Below are 25,207 nucleotides of genomic sequence, written 5' to 3' on the forward strand. Positions count from 1 at the left end.
ACTACTAGAAGGACTGCGTGAATGTACTCACCTCCATCTCCAAGTTTCAAGTCCATTTGTTGCGTGACGTTTCTCTATCCTCGGCAAAAAAACCTGGTGGACGCAAGCGAAATTGTGAGCGACGTGGGTGCGTTGAAAGAAAATATCTTAGCCAACTGGCACTTAGTCCGCATGAAGAAAGAGCATGGTGGGTTCACAACATTAGGGCATCTCCAAAGCTGACATGTAAATGTCTTTGGTATAGGTCCGTCTTTAAGTCCGGACATGGTCGGTGAACATGATGCGGGTGGGAGCCATCCAATGGTAATCACGAAGTATCTGGGTGGGAGGACAAAAAGTAGGTGGGACCATGCATGTGATTGGTCAATTACATGTCCGGACTCCAGCAAAGCCCCCCATGTTTTTCTCTGGGATACCAGAATCCGTAGGTCCAAACTGCTAAGCGGACGTATACAGCTTCCCGTTGGATGACAAATGTAGCGGAGGTTTGAGGGTCCGCTCTAGAGATGCCCTCAGATGTGTCAATCTTTGTTTGTTGGGTAGTTGGATCAAATAAGGATGCCCCACCACTTTGTATATTCAGGATGAGGCAAAATTAGGAAAGATTCACTCCCAACAAGGAAAAATAAGCATAAAAGGGGACTTGAGAAGCCTGACTACTGTCCTGTTTGTGACCGTGAACCGGAAAATACTTTTCATGCTTTATGTAGGTGTCCGATAGCGCTTGATCTCTAGACATGTATGGCTAAAGTTTGGTCATTGCTGAAGTTGGAAAAGATGCAAATAATGGACAAGAATGGATTCTTTATAATTTGAAGCTGATCACTGATATTCAGAGAGGTATGCTCCTTTTCGCTTTGTGGTGTGCATTTAATTAGCAATTGAGAGATCTGATCTTCGTATTCTGCTGGAGATGGTCTCAAGCCAGGTGGTGAACATGCTAAAGGTCGATGTTGTGGATAAATGGGTATTTGCTTCATTAGCAGTAGCAGATTTAAAAAGCTTGCTTTCCCTTCATAAAACATGTATTACTCGTATTAGTCAGAGCGAAAACACTGTCAGCGTTCCCGCAAAAAAAGAAAAGAAAACACTGTCAGCGACTACTTGGCTAACCTTGCTAGGGCTGAAAAAAGAACCATCGTGTGGTTGGTTCGTGAACTTATGCAAAGTAGATTGTAAAGAGGATGTTGATTGAGTAATGCTAGTTTATACCCGCAAAAAAAAAAAGATTTGGAAAGATATTGTAGATAAAAAATATATTAGCCTTTTTTAGTTACTGGGCCTGAATGGGCCTCGTGTAGGATGTCCCTTGGCTCTATCTCTATATTCGCCCGTGACAGCCTGACAGGTTCCTCTACTGAAACCTAATCTTACATCAAAAAAAAAAAACTGAAACCTAATCGAGTCGCTGGAATCCAGAACCGGCCGCAAGCCTGGAGCGGCGGCGATGAAGCGTCCCCGCTGGTGCGCTGTCCCTCCGCCGGCGACGGCCCAACAACGTCCTACGACGAGGAGGACAGGTGAGCCACTCGCCCGCCGTCATCCTCTTCCAAGTTCCATCACAGAATCAGCAGGGAAAACTTGATCAGAGAAACGAAACCCTATATTTGTTGCAACACATTCCCGTTGTTGAGAGAAATAGGGTGATTTCAGGGGAAAACGGGTTTGGATCCAAATGATATGCTCCCTCGTCGATTTAGGTTACGGTTTGGATATGGGTTACTGGTATTTTGGTTGCGGTTTGTTTTGTTTCCCCCTATGCATGCCCTCTCGCTTGTCATCCATGGCTGGAAGATTCCAGTGTATGGCCTGGAACAGTTGAGAGCATTGGATACAACTGTTGGGCATTAGCTGGGGGTTTAGGGCTTGTCGGTGGTACGTAGCCACGAGCGGACAGATTCTTGAAAATCAGGTGGCTCAAGGCCTAGGAATGGAGAAGGGGCTGAGAGGTGGAAGTCCAATGTGGAAGATGACATGTAAAACGGACCATATTTTTGTTATGATGGCCCTCCCCTTATCCCCTAGTAGCCCAGATGATGTGATCTGAATTCTGTACATTTTTCTATTTGTAATAATCATGTTTGCTTCTGATAATTTTACTTCTCGTTTGCAGCTGACAAAGTGATGCTGCTGCTGTTTGAGACGCCCTCTGGATTTGCAGTTTTCAATTTTTTTGCGACGCTCATTGAACAACCAAATGCCCTGGAGGTACCTATGGTCTACCCTCTTAATTAGTGATTGATGTGCTTGCTTGCGCTTATCGTTTATCTTACTATCTTATTTTCTGTTTTATCCCCGTTTCCTCCAGAAAATATGGACTAACTTCACTAAGATTGAGAAGGTCAAGAAAGTTAGTGACCCTCCTTTTCTTCCGTCCCATAATTGTGATTGTTATTTCCTTATGTTCCTTGGTGCCATCTTTTTGCGGGGAATATTTCCAATCTCCCCAACTTGTTTGGGACTAAAGGCTTTGTTGTTGTTGTTGAATATTTCCAATCTATTCATCAATTGTCATGGTAGCAGAAAAAACAGCAAAGGTAAAAATTACATCTAGGTCCATAAACCACCTAGCAACGACTACAAGCACTAGAACAACAACTGCCATAGTTGAAGAGAAGCATAGTTCGGAAGGATCCCACCCGTGGACGCACGAACGTAGACGAATGAAGATCGGATCAACACAAGCCAAACGCCAACCGAATCCCGCAAGGTCCACAGGAGACAAACCTCCACACACACCATCCAACGACGTTAGAACCATCACTGGTACGGTGCTAGGTGGGGAGAAGCTTATTCCATCTGCAGGGAGCCGGCCATGTCTCCCTGACTAAGACACAAACCCTAGTGAAACTGAAAGAAACATTTAAAAGCATAGCCCTCCTGGCGGCAAGGATGCGCCTCCATGGCCCTAATTAAGGGAACAGGAGATGAGGCAGACCAGCAGAGGCGCGGCGGGAGGGAGCGGAAACCCTAGGTTGGGTGCCCTGTGCTCTTAGGAGCAAAGGGGTGTGTAACCTGTGGACATGGTGCCAAATCAATCATAGTAGTTATTTTTTTTCTTGCATTGCAGAACGTAAACACACTATTGATTACTTTCTAAATAATTAAGTGGCTACCTAAAATTTCCTCCATAAATTTGTATGTAAAACATGTAGCCTGCGCTTGACTGCATGTACGCATGCCCCAAAACAAGTTATGCACCAAATTCAAATGTAACTGCTAGCAAGGTTGATTTGTAGTACTTGATATGCTGCTACTACTATAAAGCAACACTGTGATCAGTTGTCAAGGTTTTTAAAATCATATTAGTATATATGTCAACTTAATCTGAACTACAGCAGTATTCCATGAAGGACTTGACCATGGTGGGTATATCTTTACTATTGGGATACATATTGAATCAGAATCAACCTATTTGATTAATTGTTTCTTTGGCCCCTTAACATGCTCATCCTTGTATACTTCTTTATCAGGTTGTTTGGTTGAGACAGTTTCAAATTATTGAGGACAGTTCTAGCGCCATTAATCAAAGCACTGGTGTTAATGGAGTTCTTACTGAGATGATCATGAAGTATCACTGCCCTGGGCAGAAAATGGCTGTTGGAGAGCTTGGATATAAAAAAATTATTGAAGAAAGATTGGTGAGTATAAGCTCCACTGGTTTGCATTTACTTTGTAAGGAATTAATCACAATTTTTGCTGTGAATTTTTCCAGAAAATAGCCCGCGTGTATGACACAACTGTGATGGAGTTAATGTGGGGCATACAGAATCGTATGAGACAATTGGTGCCTAGAGAAAAGGCGTATCTGCATGAATCTCAACTGCTCCCAATGAGTCAAGGACTACAAAATGTCTTGAGTCGTTATGATTTTAATTACTTCAACCCAGACATGGTGAGCTAACTAGTTCACATGCTTTCCTTTTCCTTTATAGGGCCATGACATTTAGCGTGACACTGTATGATAGTTTCTGCGTTGTACATTTGGAGTCCTTCATTTTCACACCATATCCTTTCCATATTTGCTTTAGTGATGAAGCAATTCTCTTTCTATCCAGCTCAACGAGAGAATTCTTATTATGGCTTATGCCTTGTTTGAGTGTGACTCATTTGAGAACGAGAAGTCTGGAGACTTGCACCATGCAGCTTCTGTCATTAAAGATGTGTCTGGCATCGACACTGATGCTTGGGACTTACTAAAAATTGCAACAGCTGTGAAGAGGATATGGTGCCCTAAAGAAGCTAGCAATTCTTGTGAGGTAAATTGTATGTATTATTTTGTGAATGTGTTCCAAGCTGCAACATCTGTACATTTATAGGCATATTTGCGACTTCTAAATGTGCAAATATCTCTCTCTTAGTTTTCAGAACACGAGGTAAAGAGGTTGGTCAATGATGCCGATAAATATGAAGTTAAGCTGGATAAGGATGCTTGCTTGAAAGTCTCCAGACAAATGATAACAGTTTTTCATTTTAGGAATGATAAGAAAATACTATTGAAAAAATATATTGCGCAAGCTCTGGACGCATATGAAGCTGAATAAACGGAACTGCCAGAGAAGCACAAGCCCATAGCTTGATGAACGTGGTGCAGCTATGTAATTTGTTCTCTCCAAGAAGTACATACTAAGCTTGGTTGACTTTATTATGTATCTTTCGCAAGCTACTCTTATCTGGCATGCTCAATAGTACTTTTCCCAGGATTGTATTGCTTGGCTATTAACAATACCGAAGGGCAAATTAATGTTAAGCAATTATGTTCAATTGGCTACTATAATTCTGCTTATATGTCATTTTTTCGCTTTCAATGGAATATTGGTCAATGTAACATTATGTCCAAGTAGGTGTGATGTGTGAATGTTCAGTTTCATTGTATTTACTCCTTCTCGGAATTATACCATGAGGGAAAGTGAGTTTCTATCTACAGTTCTACACTGGCGAGGGAGATCAGAATTAGCAATTGATTACAAACAAAAGATATGGGCTCGTTTGAGTAAAAAAAGGAGATCTGTTCAACTTCTATAATCCAATATATGTTCGAATCTTAAAAAGAAAATCCAGATAATGTTTCCTACCCTAAATTTTCTTGTCTTTTTGGAATGTGAAGGATAAGTGGATTGAGTCAAAAGATAAAGCTAACCATAGCAAAGAAAGTAGTAATACAAAGGATTAGAAAAATGAAATATTTATCATGAAAAGAACCCGTCAGGATCAACCTCGATTGCTGAGCATGACCTTCCAGTGCACATAGTGGCATCCCTCTTAACTGCCTTGTAAGATCCATGGTGGCAACAATGCCTTTTACTCACATCCCCCACCCATGATATAAAACACAAGTAGCCTATGTAACATGATTCAGTCTGTCACTCAAAATTGTTCATATCATATCCGTAGTGATACGCCTTATTACATCCATTGTGGCAACAACGTCATTAGCCCACATCACCGATAGTGGCGTGGCCTTCCACCACCACCACCTTTGATATCAACCAAGACTAACATGTGCAATATGATTATGTTTGTCAGTCGTTGTAGCCGCCACACAGATCTCAAACTTGGTGGTACGAGAGGAGCACATCAGCGGTTCATTGTGTCTCGAGAAGATGCACGGTTGTGGCGCCGACGACGCGGGCGGAGCTGAAGGACTAGCTCGATCAGGAGCACAACACCGACAACCATGACACGAGCGGGGTGGATGTGTTGGTGCAATTGGTTCGGAGATGAGGCGGGGACCGGGTTGGGGGGTTCTATCCAGATGAGGGGCGGCGAGATCACGAGGAGAGAGAAAAGAAAGTTTATTTTGATAGACTAGGGACAGGATTGAGATAGGAGTGACAAAGAGAGTTGGATTGGATTGGATCCCGTTGGCACACTGCCAGAATGTTGCTCCAACAAGTGATTCCGTTACACACATAAGGTTCCTTGCGCACAATTCGTTGCCACGTGAAACATTGTGGGACTATTTGAAAAGCGTCGTCCTCTACAGGGAATCAATGTGTTGTAGACTGCTAAAAGATGGCAAAAAGGTGGAGCTTTATTTCTCTCTTGTCCTCTTGAAGAAGGCATTTTTCTTCTGCCCCAACGTCTGCCCTTCCGATTGCCACATCGTTTACCGTTTCCATCACGCACCTTAGATGTGCCGGGATCACCACTCTGGCCCTTCTTATTGGAGAGCTAGTTGTCCTCACCAGCGCAAAATCTGCTCATCATTTGAGTGAGAGAGGCCATAGTCCTCAACTTTGAATGCACAAAGTCTCTCAATAGCTACTCATCACTGATATTTTTTCGGAATGTGGCAAGGGCTTCCACTTCGCTGCAATCAACCATCTGGTTTTTCTTCGTAAGGGAGCGATTCCAGAACTAGCGTACGGACTTGCCAGGCTTCTGCACTACCAGTGCCAAGTCATTGGCATCTAGGGGCTTGACACAGGTGCCCTAGGGGTTTTACAGAAATTGGGCTTCTGGTCTCCTATGTGCTAATTGAGTTCAGCGGCAGGGTATGCAACTAGTGCTAGGCTGAGCCCTTGAGCTTTAGTAGCAGGTACTTGATGCTATATGGAAGGGAAGGGTGTAGTCCTCGATCTATCGTAGGGGTCTGTTGATCTGTCGTATAGTTTGATGTTTACTGGCTTGAAGCCTGATGGAAAATCATGCTCCATCCCTCGTTTGTGAAACAAACTTGGTGGGCTCCACCTCATATGCGGGCGATGGCGTGGCGCACATTAGACATCCCTATGTCCTCGTACTTTGTGTAGTCATGGGGGGGGGGGGGTTCTAGTATTTTGCCAGCCAAGCAAAGCATCCGGCCTGACCAGGAGGAGGACAATTATGCTGGATGATCTGATATAAGTTTCGAGAAACAAAGATTTCTGATTGGGTAGATTGTTTCCCCCAGATTCGGTTGTTAACGCATACTATAGACTGCCATTATCATCGTTAGTGGCGCGCCTGCTAGTGCCTTCCCTTCGTCTATCAAAGCGGGGAGGTTGGGTTTTGCTACGTAGACCCGTGCCCACTGATGCTTAGATATTGTGCTTTCCTCGGCAGCTTCGTCGATATCCTTCATAAGGTTTCAATAATAGCTACGCGGTGCTGCATTCCTAGTCGCCTGCCTCATCTTGGTCTTGTTGTTCCTACATATCTGCCTCTTCTCAGGTTTTATTCTGTTGTCCCTACGGACCAGCCTTATCCTTATATCATCATGGCCGAGTTACCCAGGGTCTCATTCAGAGGTCATTGTCCTCAGGACCCATGCTACTGCATAGGTCATCGAATTCATAACTGTTGTCATTATGGCCGTTATCTCCATTGTCATTATCATCACCATTGGCTTCGTTGCCACTGCCGCCGACTCCATTGTCGCTGCCGACATTGCCATTAGAGTCATTTGGGTCATCTCTATCATTGCCTCTCTGGGGTGTCCACCATGTAGATGTCATTTTTTTGCGGGATCACCATTGGGGTCATTTGGGTCATCCGTGTCATTGCCTCTCATAGGTGGAGGTTGCCTTCCACTTGACCGTGGGTGCGTTGGGGTCTGGCTGGCTGCTCGAGGATTCTTCTGAGTCCTCGTCTGCATAGTCGAATTCCTAGGAGCCGCTCTATAGGACCCTCGGTTAGGTCCTCGATATTGGCTACTAGGTGGGTGTTGGGTGGGTCAAAAGTTCCGACCTTCCTCACGGACTTCCAGATCCGATCATAGATGGATGGTTGCTCGTCGAAAATAGCAAGCCTCTGAATTCGATCTAACATATCGTATAAGGAAGTTTTGTTGTAGTCCTCTGGAGCCTAGTCTAATGTCAGGACAAGAGGAAGTTCACCTGAGATCTACTCTGACGTGGATCTGAGGTACGTTTGTGGGGCCAAGTCTAGCGCCTGGGGCGCAAGCGTGTTCTTCAACACAGAGTTCGTCTCCGGATCTAGTGTAGGTTTCTTCTCCTTCTTCTGGGCCCGATCCGACATTGCCGCAGAGAAGGGCCTATCTTTTTGTTCCTCGATCTGGTTTGACACCCAACTTGAGAGGTTCAACTCACCACAGGAATCCACAGTATACTCCAAGTTGGCAAATCTCATGATCTGACCGGGAGTGAGGATCTCGACCTGGCCAAGGTGGTCAACTGAGTCAGCGAGAAGCATGATGCTTCAAATAAGGAAAAACCATTGTAGTCTAGAAGTCACGCGAGAACCGATGTGCTCACTTGGGTTGATTCCCATCGGACGCTTTCGGCTATCGGATGGGACATGTATGGGCCACCTATCACCGATTTGATTCAGGCGAATCTCTCATAGGGGGTCCCGAGCTGGTAGCATAAGTATGCTGGTAACAAGGCACATGAGTTTTTACCGGGGTTCGGGCTCTCTCGAAGAGATAATACCCTATGACCTGCTATGTTTATAATGAGGTGGATGGAGTACAGTGTACAAGTGTTCTTACCACGAGATTCTATGGGCTTTTGCATGCCCTACCCCTTGGTTCATTTATGTAAGGATATCGTGGTGTAGAGGATTGGCCGGCCTTGGAGTACATGTCAAGCCTTCTGGAACCTTCCTTGTACACGTCGTGGCTCTTCCATTCATGGCCCACTAATGAACCACCATGGGTATCCTCGGCCCCGCCCACCTGGCCAGGAGTCGATGTGGTGAGCACACCCTGGTCCTGGACACCATCAGTTAGGAGGGCTAGAGGCGGAAATTTAGGGGTGTGGCTGCAAGATAGCAAGGGGGGGCCTAGGGAGTGGTAGGCTCTCTCCATGGGGAGGGAGGGGGGGGGGTCCTTGTATTCGAGAGGGGGCATATATTTAGAAAATATCTCCCTGACCTCACTCCGTTTGGCATATATTTAGAAAATATCTCCATTCATTTAATAAACAAAGCGTTTTGCATACATGTGATACTTCGGCTTCTGCAAATGTTGAGAAATAATTTGGGTGCCTCCTCACAACAAGGTCGTGTCCGATCGTACTTAGTTAAGTCTCGATCATGAACAACTGTAGAGACAAGGGGTTTACTTATAAAATATGTGGTTATTTATTTAATTATAAATCAATTTTTTAATAGGGAAAAGATCTAGTCCGTTCTTTTCTGCTTGATTAATAGATCGAGAAATACAGAGTTTTCCATTGAAAAGAATAAATTACTCGACTAGCGAAAATGCCGAATAACCAAGCAACTGCTCCAACAGAGAGAATGAATAAATACTTTTTATCATAAGAGAAATCAGAATCTATTTTACTACGCTATACTACTTGAGAATTCTATTTGTTATATTTATATATATCTGAACTTGAGAACTCTATTTGTTGGCAGGCCAAAATGGGCCGGCATCCACCTCCTAAAACCTTACACAATCGATGAGTTGGCCCAGAAGCCATACGCTACCTACGACGGGACAGCACCGCGCATCTGGTGGCTTATATATTTTGAGTTTCCCCCCATCGCCCATCTCTCCCTCCCTCACCTCACTCCGTCTGAGCGCCGTCGTCCACTGCTTGGCGGCAGATCATCGCGGCGCGGCGGCGGACCTTCCTCAACCCGGCCGGTGAGTTGTTCACTTCACCCCCGTCCCCGTCCGGTTCCCTTCCTCCACGCCCAGCTCCGTCCGCCACCCCCTTGGGACTCCCTGTCTCCTAGTTCTAGCGGCGGCCAAATCCAATCATTCATGGTAGAATTCGCCTAGGGTTGCTTCAACAAGCCCTAGTCTCCGTGGGTCTCAAGATCTGTGCGGCGTTTTTCACTCGTTTTGGGTTTGTATTCTTCTTCGTGATTCCCTGCAGCCTGCAGCGGTGGTTCATGGATCCGTTCTCAAGTTGGGTTTACAAGAGGGAGGCGTGGCATCTAGGATTTTGATCCTTTACTCATGCTAGATCAGGTACCTTGTACATTCGGTTGAGATGTGCTGATGGTCCAGTTTCGAGATGGTTTCGTGTATAGATTGTGCTGATGGTGCTGCGTGCTGGTGTACTTGATTGTAATCCAGAACAAGTCTTGGCAGCAGTAGATCTGACTTCTAACACATGTGTATGAATCGCTCTTAGGCTTCCTAATTACATAGTATGAAGCACAGATTGTATTGGTAATGGAAATGAATGTACTATACTGGCTTTTAAAACGAGATAGTTTGAAGATGCAAAGTTAGCTATCACTGTTTTATAAGTTCTTACACCAACAAATGTTGATTATACCATGTCTACTTTCTGTAGGTGCTGAGATCCCTATTCGGCGCTAGCTCCACAAGAAGACTTCTTCATTTTTTCTTCTAATAATACTGTTTCTTGCTGCCATCCGATGGAAAAAGGAAATAATTCTGCCTCCGCTGAGGACTTTACTGAGACTCGGAACTCTAGCCAGAACCTTGAGGTCAGGATTCTTCATTCTAGACCCGCGAAGAAGCCACCTGCCCACCCAGTGGATACTGTAATGTAATATGATCGGGCTGCTAAAGTGCACACCTCGATTGATCTCATTGATTGGTATATATACAGGGTTACAAAACTTGTATCGCAAGTTCATCAAGTCGGTTTTAACCTTATATGGTAACCAACTATACAGGATCAATTACAACACGTGGTCGATCCGGTTGGGGATACGTAGAATCATCTAACACGCCCCCGCAGTCTGAACGTGGAGACATGCCGTCGCCGATGTGAAGACTGGATCGAAACTCGAGGAACAATGGTGTCGGCAATCCTTTAGTAAATATGTCCGCAAACTGTGATGACGCTGGAACATGTAGTACACGCAGGGCTCCAATAGCAACTTTCTCGCGAACAAAATGTATATCCAGCTCAATGTGTTTAGTACGGCGATGTTGCACTGGGTTTGCGGACATGTATACTGCAGATATGTTGTCACAGTAGACGACGGTGGCACTGTCAAGCGGGCAATTTAGTTCAAGTAACAAATGACGCAGCCAACAAGTCTCGGCTACGGCTGTAGCAACTGCTCGATATTCAGCTTCGGCACTGCTGCGAGAAACTGTCGGCTGTCGGCGAGAAGACCATGAGACTAGATTGTCTCCCAAAAATACACAGAAACCGGACGTAGAGCGGCGAGTATCCGGACATCCAGCCCAATCAGCATCCGAATAGGCAACAAGAGTGTGTGAAGAGGAGGAATGAAGAATGAGACCAAGATCAAGTGTTCCTTTAAGATAACGAAGAATACGTCTGATTAGAAGAAGATGTGGTTCTCGAGGATCATGCATGTGAAGACATACTTGATGGACGGCATATGAAATTTCTGGTCGGGTAAGAGTGATATACTGGAGTGCCCCAGCAAGACTACGATACTGAGAAGGATCAGAGACCGGTGCACCGGCAGAAGCAGAAAGTTTGGATTTGGTGTCTATAGGTGTTGGAGAAGGATTACAGTCAATCATGCCAGCACGACGGAGAACATCAATGATGTACTGACGTTGAGATAAATGAATAGTGGAGGGAGTGCGGGTGACGGAGATGCCAAGAAAATGATGAAGAGGACCAAGATCTTTCATGGAGAATTCATGGCTAAGTTGAACAATTATTTGATGAAGAGTGGTTTGAGAAGAAGCAGTAAGAATAATATCATCTACATAAAGGAGAAGATAGGCAGTGGCCGTGCCATGATGTAAGACAAAAAGAGATGCATCGGACTTAGATTCAATAAATCCAATGGAACGAGCATAGGTGGCAAAGCGTTGGAACCATGCGCGGGGAGCCTGTTTGAGACCATAGAGAGACTTTTGAAGACGACAGACATGTGTAGGAAAGCGAGCACCGATAAATCCAGATGGTTGCTGACTATAGACTTCTTCATTGAGATTTCCATGCAAGAAAGCATTTTTTACATCTAGTTGATGAATTGGCCAAGATTTAGAAAGCGCGAGAGAAAGAACAACACGTATGGTGGCAGGTTTGACAACAGGGCTGAAGGTTTCGTCGTAGTCAATGCCGGGTTGTTGTGTAAATCCGCGCACTACCCAACGAGCCTTATGACGAGTAAGAGATCCATCGGAGTTATATTTGTGGCGAAATATCCATTTGCCACTAACAATGTTAGCACCCAAAGGGGGAGGAACAAGAGTCCAAGTGCCATTTGTCATGAGAGCATCATATTTGTCTTGCATGGCTTGATGCCATGAAGGATCACGAAGAGCAACAAGATAATTATGTGGAAGAGGGGAGCCAACCGTGGTGGAAAGATTAAGACGATCAATGGGACCGGGTAGCTTACCGGTTGTGCGACGAGTGCGATGTATAGGAGGTGGTGGTGGCAGGGTAGGGATAGGAGAAGGGGTTGGTGAGTTATTGGGAGTGTGTAATACGGAGGCGGTAGGAGAAATAGGAGAGGATGGTTCGGGTGGGGGCGCTGCCGCGGCAGGAATAGTGGAGGTGTTCTTTGCCACGGCAGATGGGTCGGCTGCTGCTGTAGGGAATGGAGGAGTTTTGGTTGTCGTGGTATGAATTGGGTCAATGATTAGAGGATCGAATATGTCATGGTGAGGTGGGTTGGGAGGGCTAGGTGTTGGAGCATATGGGAAGGTGTTCTCATCAAATGTAACGTGACGGGAGATGATGATTCGCCGGCTTTCAAGATCAAGACATCGGTAACCACGATGCCGAGAAGGATAGCTGAGAAATAAGCAACGAGTGACACGAGGAGCTAATTTATGTGGTGTGGTGGATGAGGTGTTGGGATAACAAAGGCATCCAAACACACGGAAATCATGATACCGAGGATGATGACCGTGGAGGAGAAAGAAGGGTGTACTAAGGTTAGATGAATTGGTTGGTCTAATGTTAATGAGATAGGTGGCAGTGTGTAGAGCTTCAGCCCAAAAAGAAGAAGGAAGAGAGGCTTGAAATAGTAAGGTACGAACAACATCATTGGTTGTACGAATAGCTCGCTCGGCCTTGCCGTTTTGTTGAGATGTGTAGGGGCAGGAAAAACGGAATAGAATGCCATGGCTACCGCAGAAAACATCTAATTTAGTATTGTCAAATTCTCTGCCATTATCACATTGGATGGATTGAATAGTGAGATTAAATTGTGTAGAGGCATAAGCATGAAAGGAGACAAATGTGTTATACACATCGGATTTTTTTCGAAGAGGAAAGCTCCAAAAATATTGAGTGAAATCATCGACAATTATTAAGTAATAGCAATAGCCAGATGAGCTGGGTACAGGGGATGTCCAAAGATCACAATGTAGACGCTCAAACGGACGAATAGTATAGGACTGTGATGGAAAAAACGGTGACCTAACATGTTTTCCTAATTGACAAGCATGACATAAAGTAGAGCCGGCTTTATTGTAGGGGATGTGCAGAAGTTGATGAAGACGCGACATGGTGTGGGAGCCGGGGTGACCTAGGCGACGATGCCAAATATCCGAAGGAGATGTGGTGACATGGGCTTCATGGCTGGCTTGGCAGACTGGATAGAGGGGACCGGAGCTATTGCATCGAAGAATCACGATCCCGGTGAGAAGATCCATCACAGAGAAACCATAAGGGTCAAATTCGACGGAACAAGAGTTGTCAGTGGTGAATTGACGAACAGAGACAAGATTTTTGATAATTTGTGGAACGATGAGAATTTTGCGTAAATAAAGAGGAATAGATGTGCTAGTTAGAGAGTAGGAACCAATATGTGTAATGGGTAGAGTAGCACCGTTACCAACAGTGACAGATTGAGAAGCAGATGGTATTAGAGAGTCGAAGTTACCATGATCGGATGCCATGTGGGAGGATGCACCAGAGTCCATATACCACTCATGTGTGCCAGGAATCTGCATGTTGTTGAGAGCCGCTAGGAGCGCAGGGTCGACCGCCGAGCTTGATGAAGGTGACTGCAGCATGTTGGAGTTGTTGTTGGCATGGCTGTACGCAGTGTAAGCTTGAGGAGCAGTGTTGGGGCGAGGACCAAGTAGACCTGGAGCAGGAGCCTGCCACGGACGTGACTGCCAGGAAGAGAAGGGCTGCTGCCATGGAGCCTGTGTGTGTTGTTGCTGAAGATATGCCCTCGTCGGAGCACCCGTCCATGGGTTGAACTGCCACGGATTGTCGCGGCCGCGGCCACGTCCACTGCGTCCGCCATGTCCACGGCCACTGCCGCGGTTGAAGGTGGAGCCCGTTCCGCGCCCTCTAGAGCCGACGCCCCCGGAGCTGATAGGGAGAGGAGCACGTTCACCGCCAGCGCTCGGGATGATGCTGTTCCCGCTAGCCCAAAGGGCAGTGGATGCCGCGTTCTTGGCATCAGTTTTCTTCTGGCTCTCTTCAAGGATCAACGCCGAGCGGGTCTGCAGGAACGAGGGGAAGGGCACCTGGAACGGAAGAAACAAGAGGAGGTGGGCGAAACTGTCGTTGAGGCCACGCAGGAGGGTGAGGACGAGTGTTTCATCACTGATCGTCTGGCCAACATCCACGAGAGAATCAGCAAGGGACTTGAGCTTTGTGCAGTAGTCACCGACGGTCATATCGCCTTGCAGGGTGTTCCTGAACTCCGCTTCCAGCTGGATTGCCCGGTGCTTTTTATTGTCGCAGAAGAGATTCTCGATGGCGTCCCAGATCGTGCGCGCGGTGGAGCCGGGGCGCATGACGATGCCGAAGAGGTCGATGGAGATAGAGCCATAGATCCAAGAGAGAACCGTGTAGTCGTCGCGGCCCCAATCCGAGGCCGGCGAAGTGTCGGAGGGAGTAGCGCCGGCATCGCTGATGACATGAGCTGTAAGGCCATAGCGGCCAAGGGCGACGAGGAACAGCTCGCGCCAGTTGGTGTAGTTGGAGGCGGTCAGGTCGAGGGTGATGGGTACATGAAGTTTGATGGATGTGGCATAGGTGGAAGGGCTGGGCGTGGAGGCTGTTGGGGAGGTTGCGGGAGCTTTGCCCATCTCGGCGGCGCGACGATCAAGTTCTTCCTGGCGAGTCTGCAGGAGAGACTCGCGTTCCTTCAACTCGGCCTCGAGCTTCTTGAGATCGTCGGTTGTCATGGTGCAGGTAGAAGGCTAGGTTGGGATTCGATTGGAGAGGCTTGTGTGTATTAGGATTTCAAAAGGAGGGAGGATACGGCTGGTGTCTGATACCATGTAATGTAATATGATCGGGCTGCTAAAGTGCACACCTCGATTGATCTCATTGATTGGTATATATACAGGGTTACAAAACTTGTATCGCAAGTTCATCAAGTCGGTTTTAACCTTATATGGTAACCAACTATACAGGATCAATTACAACACGTGGTCGATCCGGTTGGGGATACGTAGAATCATCTAACAGATACTCTAGTGAAACCAACTGCTAAAAGAATAAGAAGGAAAAGACCCACAGAGAGTGGTCCCGAACATGAGTTGTCGAAAATTCGTAAGCAAATTAAATACTGTTTCAGTCGGATAAGCTATCAACAGACTTTTCTTGAAGCATATACACGTAAAGGCTGGAAAAATCAAAGGTTCGCCACCTCTCTGTTCATGCATTTGATTTGATTTGCTGGCGACTTCTCCTGAACTCACCTTTGTGTGTGGCTAAACTTTCATTCATTGTTAATCCTTGCATTCCATTCTTTAAGGTGTTTTAGTTGGAAAAACTTCGAACTGGAAGTCACATTTATCGTTTTGTCACCCTTCTGCAGCTACATATATCAAAACGTATCTGCCTCCCATCTATCACACGATAAAATGGCTTTAAGGATAACAATATTTACTTTTAGTTGAACTATTGCATTCTTCTTATTGTCTTAGACTCCTAAGCGTATTTGGCAAAGTTGCTTCTGGAAACAATTATAGTTCTTTCCTTTGTATATATGTTTGCACATGGACACGATTTATTGAAATGTGAAGACCTGCTGCAACTAACTCGGCTCACTGCTAGTGTATTAATTTGGAACAGGCGCAGAAGTACAATTAAATGGTATTGTTTTAGTATAAAAGTGACAGGCTTACCATCTGTGCATTTTGTGTTAGAAATACAGTCACGAGTCATGAGGTCAACATTGCGCTGTGAATGTAATGTATTACAGGATTTATCATTTTATCTCTGCTGATGTCTTTATGTCTTCAGATTTTACATTTCATTCATGTACATTTAAATCTCAAATTGGGCCAGTTGTAATCAATGATTTAGGGTTGAAATAAAACTACTAGAACAATAGCACTAGCCCCTGTGGCATTCAAACTAAGAAACAACCGAGGAACATACCTTGCGAGCCCAAAGCTCGAAGGCGGGTGGCGGGCTGTGCGCACAGCCGGCCGCGCGCTACTAGCCACTTGGATGACACCAGGTTCCAGTTTAGTATTCAACTAAATCAATGTTCTTATTTGGCTGGTTATTTCATCAATGGCGCATGAGCATGCTTTCTTTTTTTGGGTCACATTCATGGTCAATAACACAGCTTCTTGGACGTTCTTACTTTGGGTTCCTTGCAGCGTTACTTGCAGTTTAGAAATTTCATTCACCCAGACATAAACATGCAGTGTGGAAAAGATAAGGCCCGAGAAGGATCTTGAACGGGCCAAGAAGGATATCATGCGGTACAAACTAAAAATACGAGAAGCTTTCCAGAATCTTGATCATCTTCTAACTGTGGGGAAGCCCGAGGAATGTTTGCTTGATTCTGAAGGAAATATATCTTCGGATGATGTATGCAACACATTTTTCTTTTCCAGTGTTCTGTTCTGTTATGCTTAATATTTTAATCAGTGACCATGCTTTCCATCTTGCAGATTTTTTGTGCCACTTGTAGTTTAAAAGAAGATACATTGGATAATGACATCATTCTCTGTGATGGAGCCTGCAAAAGAGGGTTCCACCAGAATTGTCTAAACCCTCCTTTACTGACTAAAGATAGTAATATTTATTTTCCGATTCCTATGCTATTCAAGGTGCTGTTATTTCTGTTGTTAAATCATACATGTGATCATTGCCTTTGTAGTCCCCGAGGGAGAGGAAAAATGGCATTGCCCTGCATGTGTTTGCAAGATAGACTGTATAGAATCAATAAATAAATTCCGAGGGACATCAGATCTTTCAATTAGTGACTCTTGGCAGGTAACATTTTCACTGTTAAGAATACTTCACTGATTCAAGGCAAATAAATTTGAACAATATTTCACCATGATAGTACATTATTTTTGCAGAAAGTTTTTTCTGAGGCTGCTGCCATGGCACACGGGCCTATGCAAAGTGATGTACCTGATCTTCCATCGGACGATTCAGAAGATGATGACTTCGACCCCAATATATCCGAAGAACATGTGGCTTGTCATGTGGAAGGATCATCAGAAGAGGATGGGGATGAAGGTTCATACTCTGATGACTCCAATTCCATCACCTCTTCTGACAATTTAGAACATCTGAAGGAGGGAGAGAAAGTTGATGACCTTGGATTACCTTCTGATGACTCGGAGGACGATGACTATGATCCAGCAGGGCCAGATTCTGATGAAGATATCAAAGAGAAGCAAGATGAGTCAGACTTCACATCGGACTCTGATGATTTCTGTGCTGACATTGTGAAGTCTTGTCATATGGAGGAAGTTTCGTCTGGTCATAAGGCTGGAGATCATACTAATGACTTGGAAGGGGCCCCTGTTGGACCTAACACATCAATGTCACATCTCACAACCAAGGACATTGAGATCGACCAGGATGCGATTTTACCATCAAGGAGACGGCAGGTTAAACCATTGGACTACAAAAAACTTTATGATGTAAGCTCAACTTGCATGCATTACTTCATTCATTAAATATAGTCAAATCCAATTGTTCCACTGAAGATTGAAAAAACATTTATGGGGGTGATTAACATGATTATAATGTGATGACCGTAATAGAACATGCATGACTACTTTGATAATTTGGGAATAGATGCGTAGCTGGTCTTGTATTTCTTGATTTTTCGTTATTCTGTTTAGAACACAAAATTGAAGTGATGCTGACCATTACCTCAAGTACCACTGTTGAGTAGAAATTACTAATTCAACTGTTAATCAGAATGTGTTCTACTGGGTTCTGAACATGACATGTTTCTTTTTTTTCTTTTGTGGATGAACCTGACATGTTTCTTCTTCATGCTGAAACCAAAAGGATGCTTATGGGGAAGCACCATCTGATTCAAGCGATGGTGAAGACTGGTCTGGGAAGAGCACACTCAAAGAAGACAGTGAAGAAGAAAATGAAGTGGATTCATTTGTACACAAAAGCTCCGGGAGAACGCGAGATGTGCATCGTGACGGTTTTCATGGTTTTGTAAATGATCAACACTCCAGGGGGCTGACCTCTGGTCCTGAAGTGGACCATGTTGTTTTACCTGTTTCAGCGAGACAGCACATTCAGTCTCCGGAAAGCGAAAAACTCTACGCTGTAAGCTCCCAACTTGCCTGTGTGCATATTTTAGCACCTTTTATGATAATTGTTTTTGTCCACCATGAAAGCTTATCGTATCTTTGTTTGCCTTGATGTCAACTGGGTGAATCATTACTTTATTTAGAAAATCAAAAAGCCATCATGGGAATGCTCAAAATCATGCCTAATAGTACAGCCAACTGGTGGCTCTATGGTGTTCCCATGTCTTTTATATTAACCTGTCTTCATATTTGTTGTACTTTCCTAAGAGCACATGCTGTGGCAAGCTCTTGCATGAGATCATACGTCCAATAATTTTTCATTTTTCTCTCCTCTACATAGGTAAAATTGCCATATAAGCCGGGTATACGCCTGCTATTATACTAGCTCTTAGACGTACATGGATATCATGATAATATAGTACCAGATACGTAGCTTGGCTGCTATGTCTTCAGTTTAGTTATTTTGTTTAGCATTTGAGCTGATACTAAACTAATGCTCTAAATTTTTTGTTTACTACTCCCTCTGCCTCAAGTGTTATGTACACTTTTGTGATGATGTGCACATACATGTGTATTTCACACACTTATAAACATAAAATATTTCTTCTTCATGTTGAAACCAAAAGCAGCACTACTAGGAAAAGGGCTATAGATGATATGGCCACTAATGGCACACCAGACATGTGGTGCGCCACTACTATATAGCAGTGGCGCACCATGTGTTGGTGAGCCATTAGTGTCACCACACCCATGGTGTGCCACTACTAACATTTTTTTTAATTTTTCCAAAAATACTAATGGCGCACCAGGGCACAGTGCGCCATTACTAGTTTTAACTAGTAATGGCGCACCACTCACCTCGTGCGCCACTACTATCATTTTTTTTTGCAAAACTACTATCATTTTTATTTTTCGAACTCATGAATATTTTTAAATTTAATTCATGGGCACTTTTTGAATTCATGAATATTTTTTCAAATTTGATGATATTTTTTCATATTCAATATGAAAAAATATTGAATATTCATGAGGAGACGCGATCTCGATCCCCCTCCATCTCGATCGCTATCCCCCCTCGCCAGATCCCCCTCGCGGCCCCCCGTGCCAGATCCCCCTTCATCCTTCGCCGCCGACGACCCCCCGCACCCTCCCTCGCCCGGAGGTGGAGACTTCGGCGGGGCTACTCACAGTCCATCGATGGCTGACAATGAACGCCGACGCGACGCGACGAGGCCGGTCCACGACCACGATCGACCATGACCCACTGCGCCGCCACCAGTCACCCCGCGCTGCCTCGTCAACAAATGTAAATGCGCCATTGCTATCCAAAAAAAAAATTGCTATCCAAAAAAAGATTACTAATGGCGCACCTCTAGGGGGTGCGCCATTGCCATCCAAAAAAAAATTCTAATGGCGCACCGCTAGGGGGTGCGCCATTGCTAAGAGCAAGTCTAGTAGAGCCCTCAAACCCTCAAACCCCTAAAAATAACTGCTTTTTTTTACAGTTTTTGTCGAAAAAAAGCCGTAGACTAGAACCCCTTAACCCTCAAACCCTCAATTTTTTTTAAAGGTCCAACCCTCAAACCCTCTCCCAACCCTCAAAAGTAAGGGTTGGGGAGCAAAACCTACCCCAACCCTCATTTGGCGGTTATCCTCGCGCGGGAGGGAAAAATCCTCCCAACTCCCGCGCCCACGCCCGCGACCGCTGCTGCTAGTCGCCCCCGTCGCCGGCGGCCGCCCCGTCGACCTCCCGCGCGCCCGCGCCCGCCCTGCCCCCAGCCGCCGGCCTCTCCTCCACCTCCTCCCGGCCGCGGCCGCACTCGAACCGCCCCCGACCTTCGCCCCCGCGCCGCCCTCCGCCCGTCGTGCACGAGGTGCTCGACGGTATGCCCGCAACGACAACGTCGTTCATGGGGAATATTCCGTTATAAGGGTTGGGTTTGAGGGTTCTAATCTTTGCCCCTGTTTTTCAACCCGTAAAAGTGCACAAAAAGACCATTTTTGGACCCTTAAAACGCTAGTGAGGGTTTGAGGGTTCTACTAGTAATGCTCTAAGCCTCCCCCCACTAAAATCCCCAATCCCGCCCTTTCAATTCTTCCCCTTTATGACCCACTGCGCCGCAGCCGCCCACGCGCCCCCGTGCTCGCTGCCTCCGCCGCACCCGACCACCACCGCCCACGCGCCCCCGTGCTCCCTGCCCCCGGCGCACCCGACCACCACTGCCCCCGACGCCCCCGGCCCCCACCAGACCGCCGCCGCCCCCAAATCTCTCTATCGCTCCCCGCCGCCGCCGCCTTCCTCCTCCCCCACCCCCAATCTAGCCCCGCCGCCACCGCCTTCCTCCTCCCCCACCCCACAATCCAGCCCCGCCGCCGACGACTCCGCCCGCCGCCGGCTCCCCACACCATCTCCTCCTCCACCGACAACCCCGAGTTCAGGGCCATGCCCACCATCTCCTCTGCCTCCGGATGCCGCCCCTCCCCCGTCGTGCAGAGCATCCAGGCGAGACGCCGACGCCCCTCTCTTCACCGCCCTCCTTGACGACGCCCCCCTCTTCAACACCGGCTGCTGCCGACCTGCCTCTGCCTCGTCACCGGACGGTGAGCTCCTCTTCTACTCTCAGTTTTTCAATTTAGGCATGTGTACATAGTGATCATTGCTATGTGAATTTGTCAATTGAAGCGCTTGAATGATGTTAGCTTAGCATTTGATGATAAATGTGATGTTCTTTCTGTCAGTGTGAAACTCGATGGATAGGGTGTAAGATTTAACCAGTACGTCTAGTCTATTAGGCAGGGGGTGCAAAGTTGCAAGATCAGGAGTTTGAAAAATGAGCCTAATTGGTCTGATGTAAATTTTCTGCTGCACTGGAGCATAATATAATATGGTGCTGACTATATTCTGTTTGGCGTCCTTATTCTTCAGTGGCATAGCTTAAAAGTTATCTGCCTTGGCTCAAATGAAGGTTGTTAGATATATTGAAATAAACAAACATGCCTTGTGTCAAACCATATTTTAATTCTGCAAGCTTGATTTATCTTGTAAAACTAAATTGGGACTTAGGCCAGAGTAGATAGAAGGTGCAATCTTGGCCTTTTTTTCACATGCTTCCGTTTAGACTCTTGAGAGCTAGAGCTATTTTATCAATATTTTCCTTTACCACACCAGCATATGTATGACATGAGCTCTTATGTTTTCAAATGCAATGTCTGTGCACTGATGAGTATTAGCTGTTAGGAATGCCCATCACGCGGGAGGAAGAACCATTTCATATGAATTAGCTTTTATCTGATTTACTGAACATCGCATGTAAAATGATCAAACCATTTCGCTACTGTTAAAGAGAGACTCTCTAGGTTGATCAAACCATCCCTGAAAGTCTGTCTGTGTTGTCTGGTTGAATTCTATGGTGAATGAGACTGCTATTGGTTGGTGATTTTGCAGGTACCCTGAGAGGCCCTTGAGTTTGCCGGAATGTCGATTAACTTCCATTCCGGCAAATTCGGGTACTCCATATGTCCTATTTTCAGCAAAGGTCATGCTGAAATTTTTCGTGAATTTTAGCATGACTTTGCTAAAGATAGGACATATGTGGTACTTGCGACAAATGCATGGGCCGGGGTATCTTAGTACTTAATTAAGTAGGATCAACTGTCTCTTGTGTTATATATATAGAAGTGTGATATCAACTCATAGTTATTACTAATGTCAGTTGCTCGTCATCGATAAACCCTAATCTGGAAGAGGAACCACTCATCCTAACCATTTGCTCTCAAAATTACCACTTCACTTCTTACTACTGAAAATCTTAGACCATCTCCATTCACCAATTGCTCAAACCAGTTCGAAGGGCGTGTTTTCACCACACTGTGGATTATCTTATTGGACCCAACAGAGATGATGTAGTTTTGAATTATGAACGTAGGAAATGTCGTCATCGGACGACGAAAGTCTCCCGGGGGAGTGTGGCTGGTGCTACGACGATTGAGGTCTATGCGACAGGCCTCACCTAGACGATGATCGACGCTTCAGCATTAAGCTCGAGGAGACCTTCGAAGTTGAAACGGTACGCAACGACGACAAGTGTTTTTTTCATAATTAAGCATGACTTCAACTATTTCAATGTGTAATTTTCATCTTTTACAATTCGAGTATAGCTTATCCCATGCCATGCAAGATGCTATGTCTTGGAGAGGATGGATTTTGAAGACCATGAAAATTATGAAACAAAAAAAATTCACCTAAGGACTCATCATGATGTGGATTTTGAAGTAAATCTGTATAATTCTGGGAGCGTAACCCATTTTGGTTGCAAAAATTGAGAAGCATTTTGCAAGATGTATGGTTTTGATGAGGGTATGCTTGTCACCATGGATCTTGGTGATCCTGACATCGACCAAGACAATATGGACATTTGGGTCCTTGTTGATACGCCTCCAGTTCTACCGCTATGTGAGTTTCTCAAACATAGTTAATTATTAACTAATTTATATTGTTCATTTCAAAATACTTGACAGCTTATTTCCATTGGCAACTTATTTTGATTGTTCAAACAATGTGCGGAACATGGTAGACAGAATCCACTACACCGATGGCTCCGAGTTAACTTATCACGAGAAAAAATCATCTAGTCAGATTTTCTACTGATCTTGAGAATTACAATATCTATTGTAAAACTCCTCAACATTATGGTCAATACGTGCCACTAGTGCACATGTTGAACTACGGTAACTACCATGGAGATACCCTGGTAAGATTTTTTACTATTACGACATTCGTGCATCTTTTGCATACTTCTAAAACTAGTACATCATTGCTAACTATGTAGTTATTACTATGTTTTTCAACAGAGAATCCCAGAGGATTGTGTGCCTCATTTGATGTATCAGAATGGCAGCCTTCATGTTTTGAACATATATCCAGGTCATCCTACGAATCTCAATTGTCCATACCGGATTTCTAAAAGAACTGGAGACATGAAAATCAAAGAATGGAAAAAAATGTATGGACAGTCGTAAGCAGGTTCTTGGAAGCAAAAGGAAGCGGGGCGCAAGAATTGGAGACAGGATGATCTCCATTCTTCATAATGGAGAGTCAGGGTCTATATTGTTTTATGCTATTTTACCTTAAATAGGGTATTTAGGTCCTGCCTAATACTGATGATCATGTGCTAAGAACAATTAAGTAGGGTTGGTTCGATGACTATCAAGATGATGATCGTATGACTTGTTATTAATAACGAGTAGAAGTTGTATGATGACGATTAGTAGTACTTGTTAGGATTAGTATTACTTTCGACAATCTCGCTACTCGCGGTCTCGAGACTTGTAATGTTCTATCTTTGTTCGGTCTTTTGAATTCGGAGACTAATATGATGAATTGTATTCGGAGACTAATCTTCTATTGTATTCGATGAATCTGCTGTTGCTGTGTGGTGCTGTCTATATTTTGTCCAGTAATATATTTTGTAACTTGTGCAAATATCAGAAAAAAAATCCCTAATATTCATACTAGTGGCGCACCACCACATAGTGCGCCATTAGTAAGGCAGAGCACACTAATGGCGCATCATCCACTAGTGTAAATATTGCCCCTGGGAGGCATACTAATGGCGCACCATGGGCTATACTAATGGTGCACTGTATACCAGATACTAATGGCGCACCAATGGTGCGCCATTATTAAGAAATTCTAATGGCGTGGTGCTAGTGGCGCACCTGTAGTGCGCCATTAGTAGGCATTTTCCTAGTAGTGCAGTCTTATGGGAAAGCACCATCTGGTTCGAGTTACCGTGAAGATTTGTCTAAGAAATGCACATCTGAAACTGAATTCACTCCGCAAAGCCCTCAACAAAGCTTGAATTGTTCGGTGAATTGGCAAAATACAGAAGAGCTGCTTACCCCTAATGGAAGCAGTACAACAGGTCAGAAGAGACACTATGGGCCAATAATTAATCAGGTACAGTGGCATTCTTTTTCCTATAACATTAGTGCTATAGTTTGATTCATCCGCAAGCACTTCACTTCATTTTATTTTTTGCAAAGGCTACATGAGCAATTTAAAATACATCAATATCCTAGCCGTGTTGTTAAAGAAAGCTTGGCTCAAGAACTAGGTCTGACATTTCGTCAGGTTTGTACCTCTTTTTCATGAATTTCCAACTGCATGTAAAGTTGTCTTGCCAAGTTGCCATTGAGCAAAACCCTGACTACGGCTTCTGCTAACAGGTTGAGAAATGGTTTGAAAATAGACGGAGTCACTTAAAAAAAGCATCTAACAAAAAGAGCAATCCCATAGAAAACCATAGCAAAATGCCGCAGGAGCTAAAGAAGAGGAAGATTGGCTGACGATGTTTCAAGCTAAGGATTCCGGCTCCTACAAGTCAAGCAATTCTTTCCTTCTTTATCCAAACTAGATGACCCGTTGCGCCCATGGCGCAAAGGCCGAGTGCAAGCCAAGTATTGAAAGAGTGCGCATTAAAATATGTAGACACATAATGACACATATGGAAATAAGTATGGATTGATAATAGATAGTGTTAGTTAAACCCTGAACTGATCGTAGTTGAGCCGGTTTCCCCGGTTTTTTAGTTCTGCTTTGCATGTAATAAGGTGCATGGTCGTGGACTGTGTGTGCCGTGCGCGACTAGGAGTAGGAGGTGACTGCGGTGAGCACGCCCTCTTCGTGAACGTGGGATGGCACGTTCGAAGGAACGGGGTTGTGGCGTGCGAATCGGTCGGGTCTGTTGGTTTCTTACTGAATAAGAGGAAGCGAGTAAACGGAAAAGCAGCAAGTTGTGCGCTGCGCAAAATCCACTGTCTCTTGTGAGTTCATCGAGAGCGAGAGCGAGAGAGAGGACACGAGCACGGCGGCTACCTGACAATTGG

General features: G+C 45.0%; 3 protein-coding genes across 3 annotated transcripts; 2 read left to right on the forward strand and 1 right to left on the reverse strand.

The window, feature by feature from the left end:
- The first annotated feature begins 1,362 nt into the window (after positions 1 to 1,362).
- Positions 1,363 to 4,764, forward strand: LOC125547438 (uncharacterized). Its single transcript, XM_087516375.1, has 7 exons — positions 1,363 to 1,520; positions 2,114 to 2,208; positions 2,309 to 2,350; positions 3,474 to 3,641; positions 3,716 to 3,895; positions 4,059 to 4,259; positions 4,362 to 4,764. Exons 1-7 carry the CDS (start codon positions 1,448 to 1,450, stop codon positions 4,542 to 4,544), a joined length of 942 nt encoding a protein of 313 aa, XP_087372501.1. The 5' UTR covers positions 1,363 to 1,447; the 3' UTR covers positions 4,545 to 4,764.
- Positions 4,765 to 13,433: 8,669 nt separating this feature from the next.
- On the reverse strand, positions 13,434 to 14,968 carry LOC147977503 (uncharacterized). The gene is made up of 2 exons (XM_087516376.1): positions 13,708 to 14,968; positions 13,434 to 13,474 (listed from the first exon to the last, which is right to left on the reverse strand). The coding sequence occupies exons 1-2, from the start codon at positions 14,966 to 14,968 to the stop codon at positions 13,434 to 13,436; spliced, it is 1,302 nt and encodes a 433-aa protein (XP_087372502.1).
- LOC125542206 (homeobox protein HOX1A-like) lies at positions 14,967 to 24,667 on the forward strand. The gene is made up of 10 exons (XM_087545775.1): positions 14,967 to 14,975; positions 15,242 to 15,426; positions 16,448 to 16,613; positions 16,697 to 16,820; positions 16,906 to 17,021; positions 17,111 to 17,683; positions 18,060 to 18,335; positions 24,078 to 24,283; positions 24,365 to 24,452; positions 24,548 to 24,667. The coding sequence occupies exons 1-10, from the start codon at positions 14,967 to 14,969 to the stop codon at positions 24,665 to 24,667; spliced, it is 1,863 nt and encodes a 620-aa protein (XP_087401901.1).
- The last annotated feature ends 540 nt before the right edge of the window (positions 24,668 to 25,207 follow it).

The sequence above is a fragment of the Triticum urartu genome, chromosome 3A (assembly GCF_056163025.1).
Source record: "Triticum urartu cultivar PI428250 chromosome 3A, HENAU_Tu73, whole genome shotgun sequence".
In the NCBI taxonomy this organism is placed as follows: domain Eukaryota; kingdom Viridiplantae; phylum Streptophyta; class Magnoliopsida; order Poales; family Poaceae; genus Triticum; species Triticum urartu.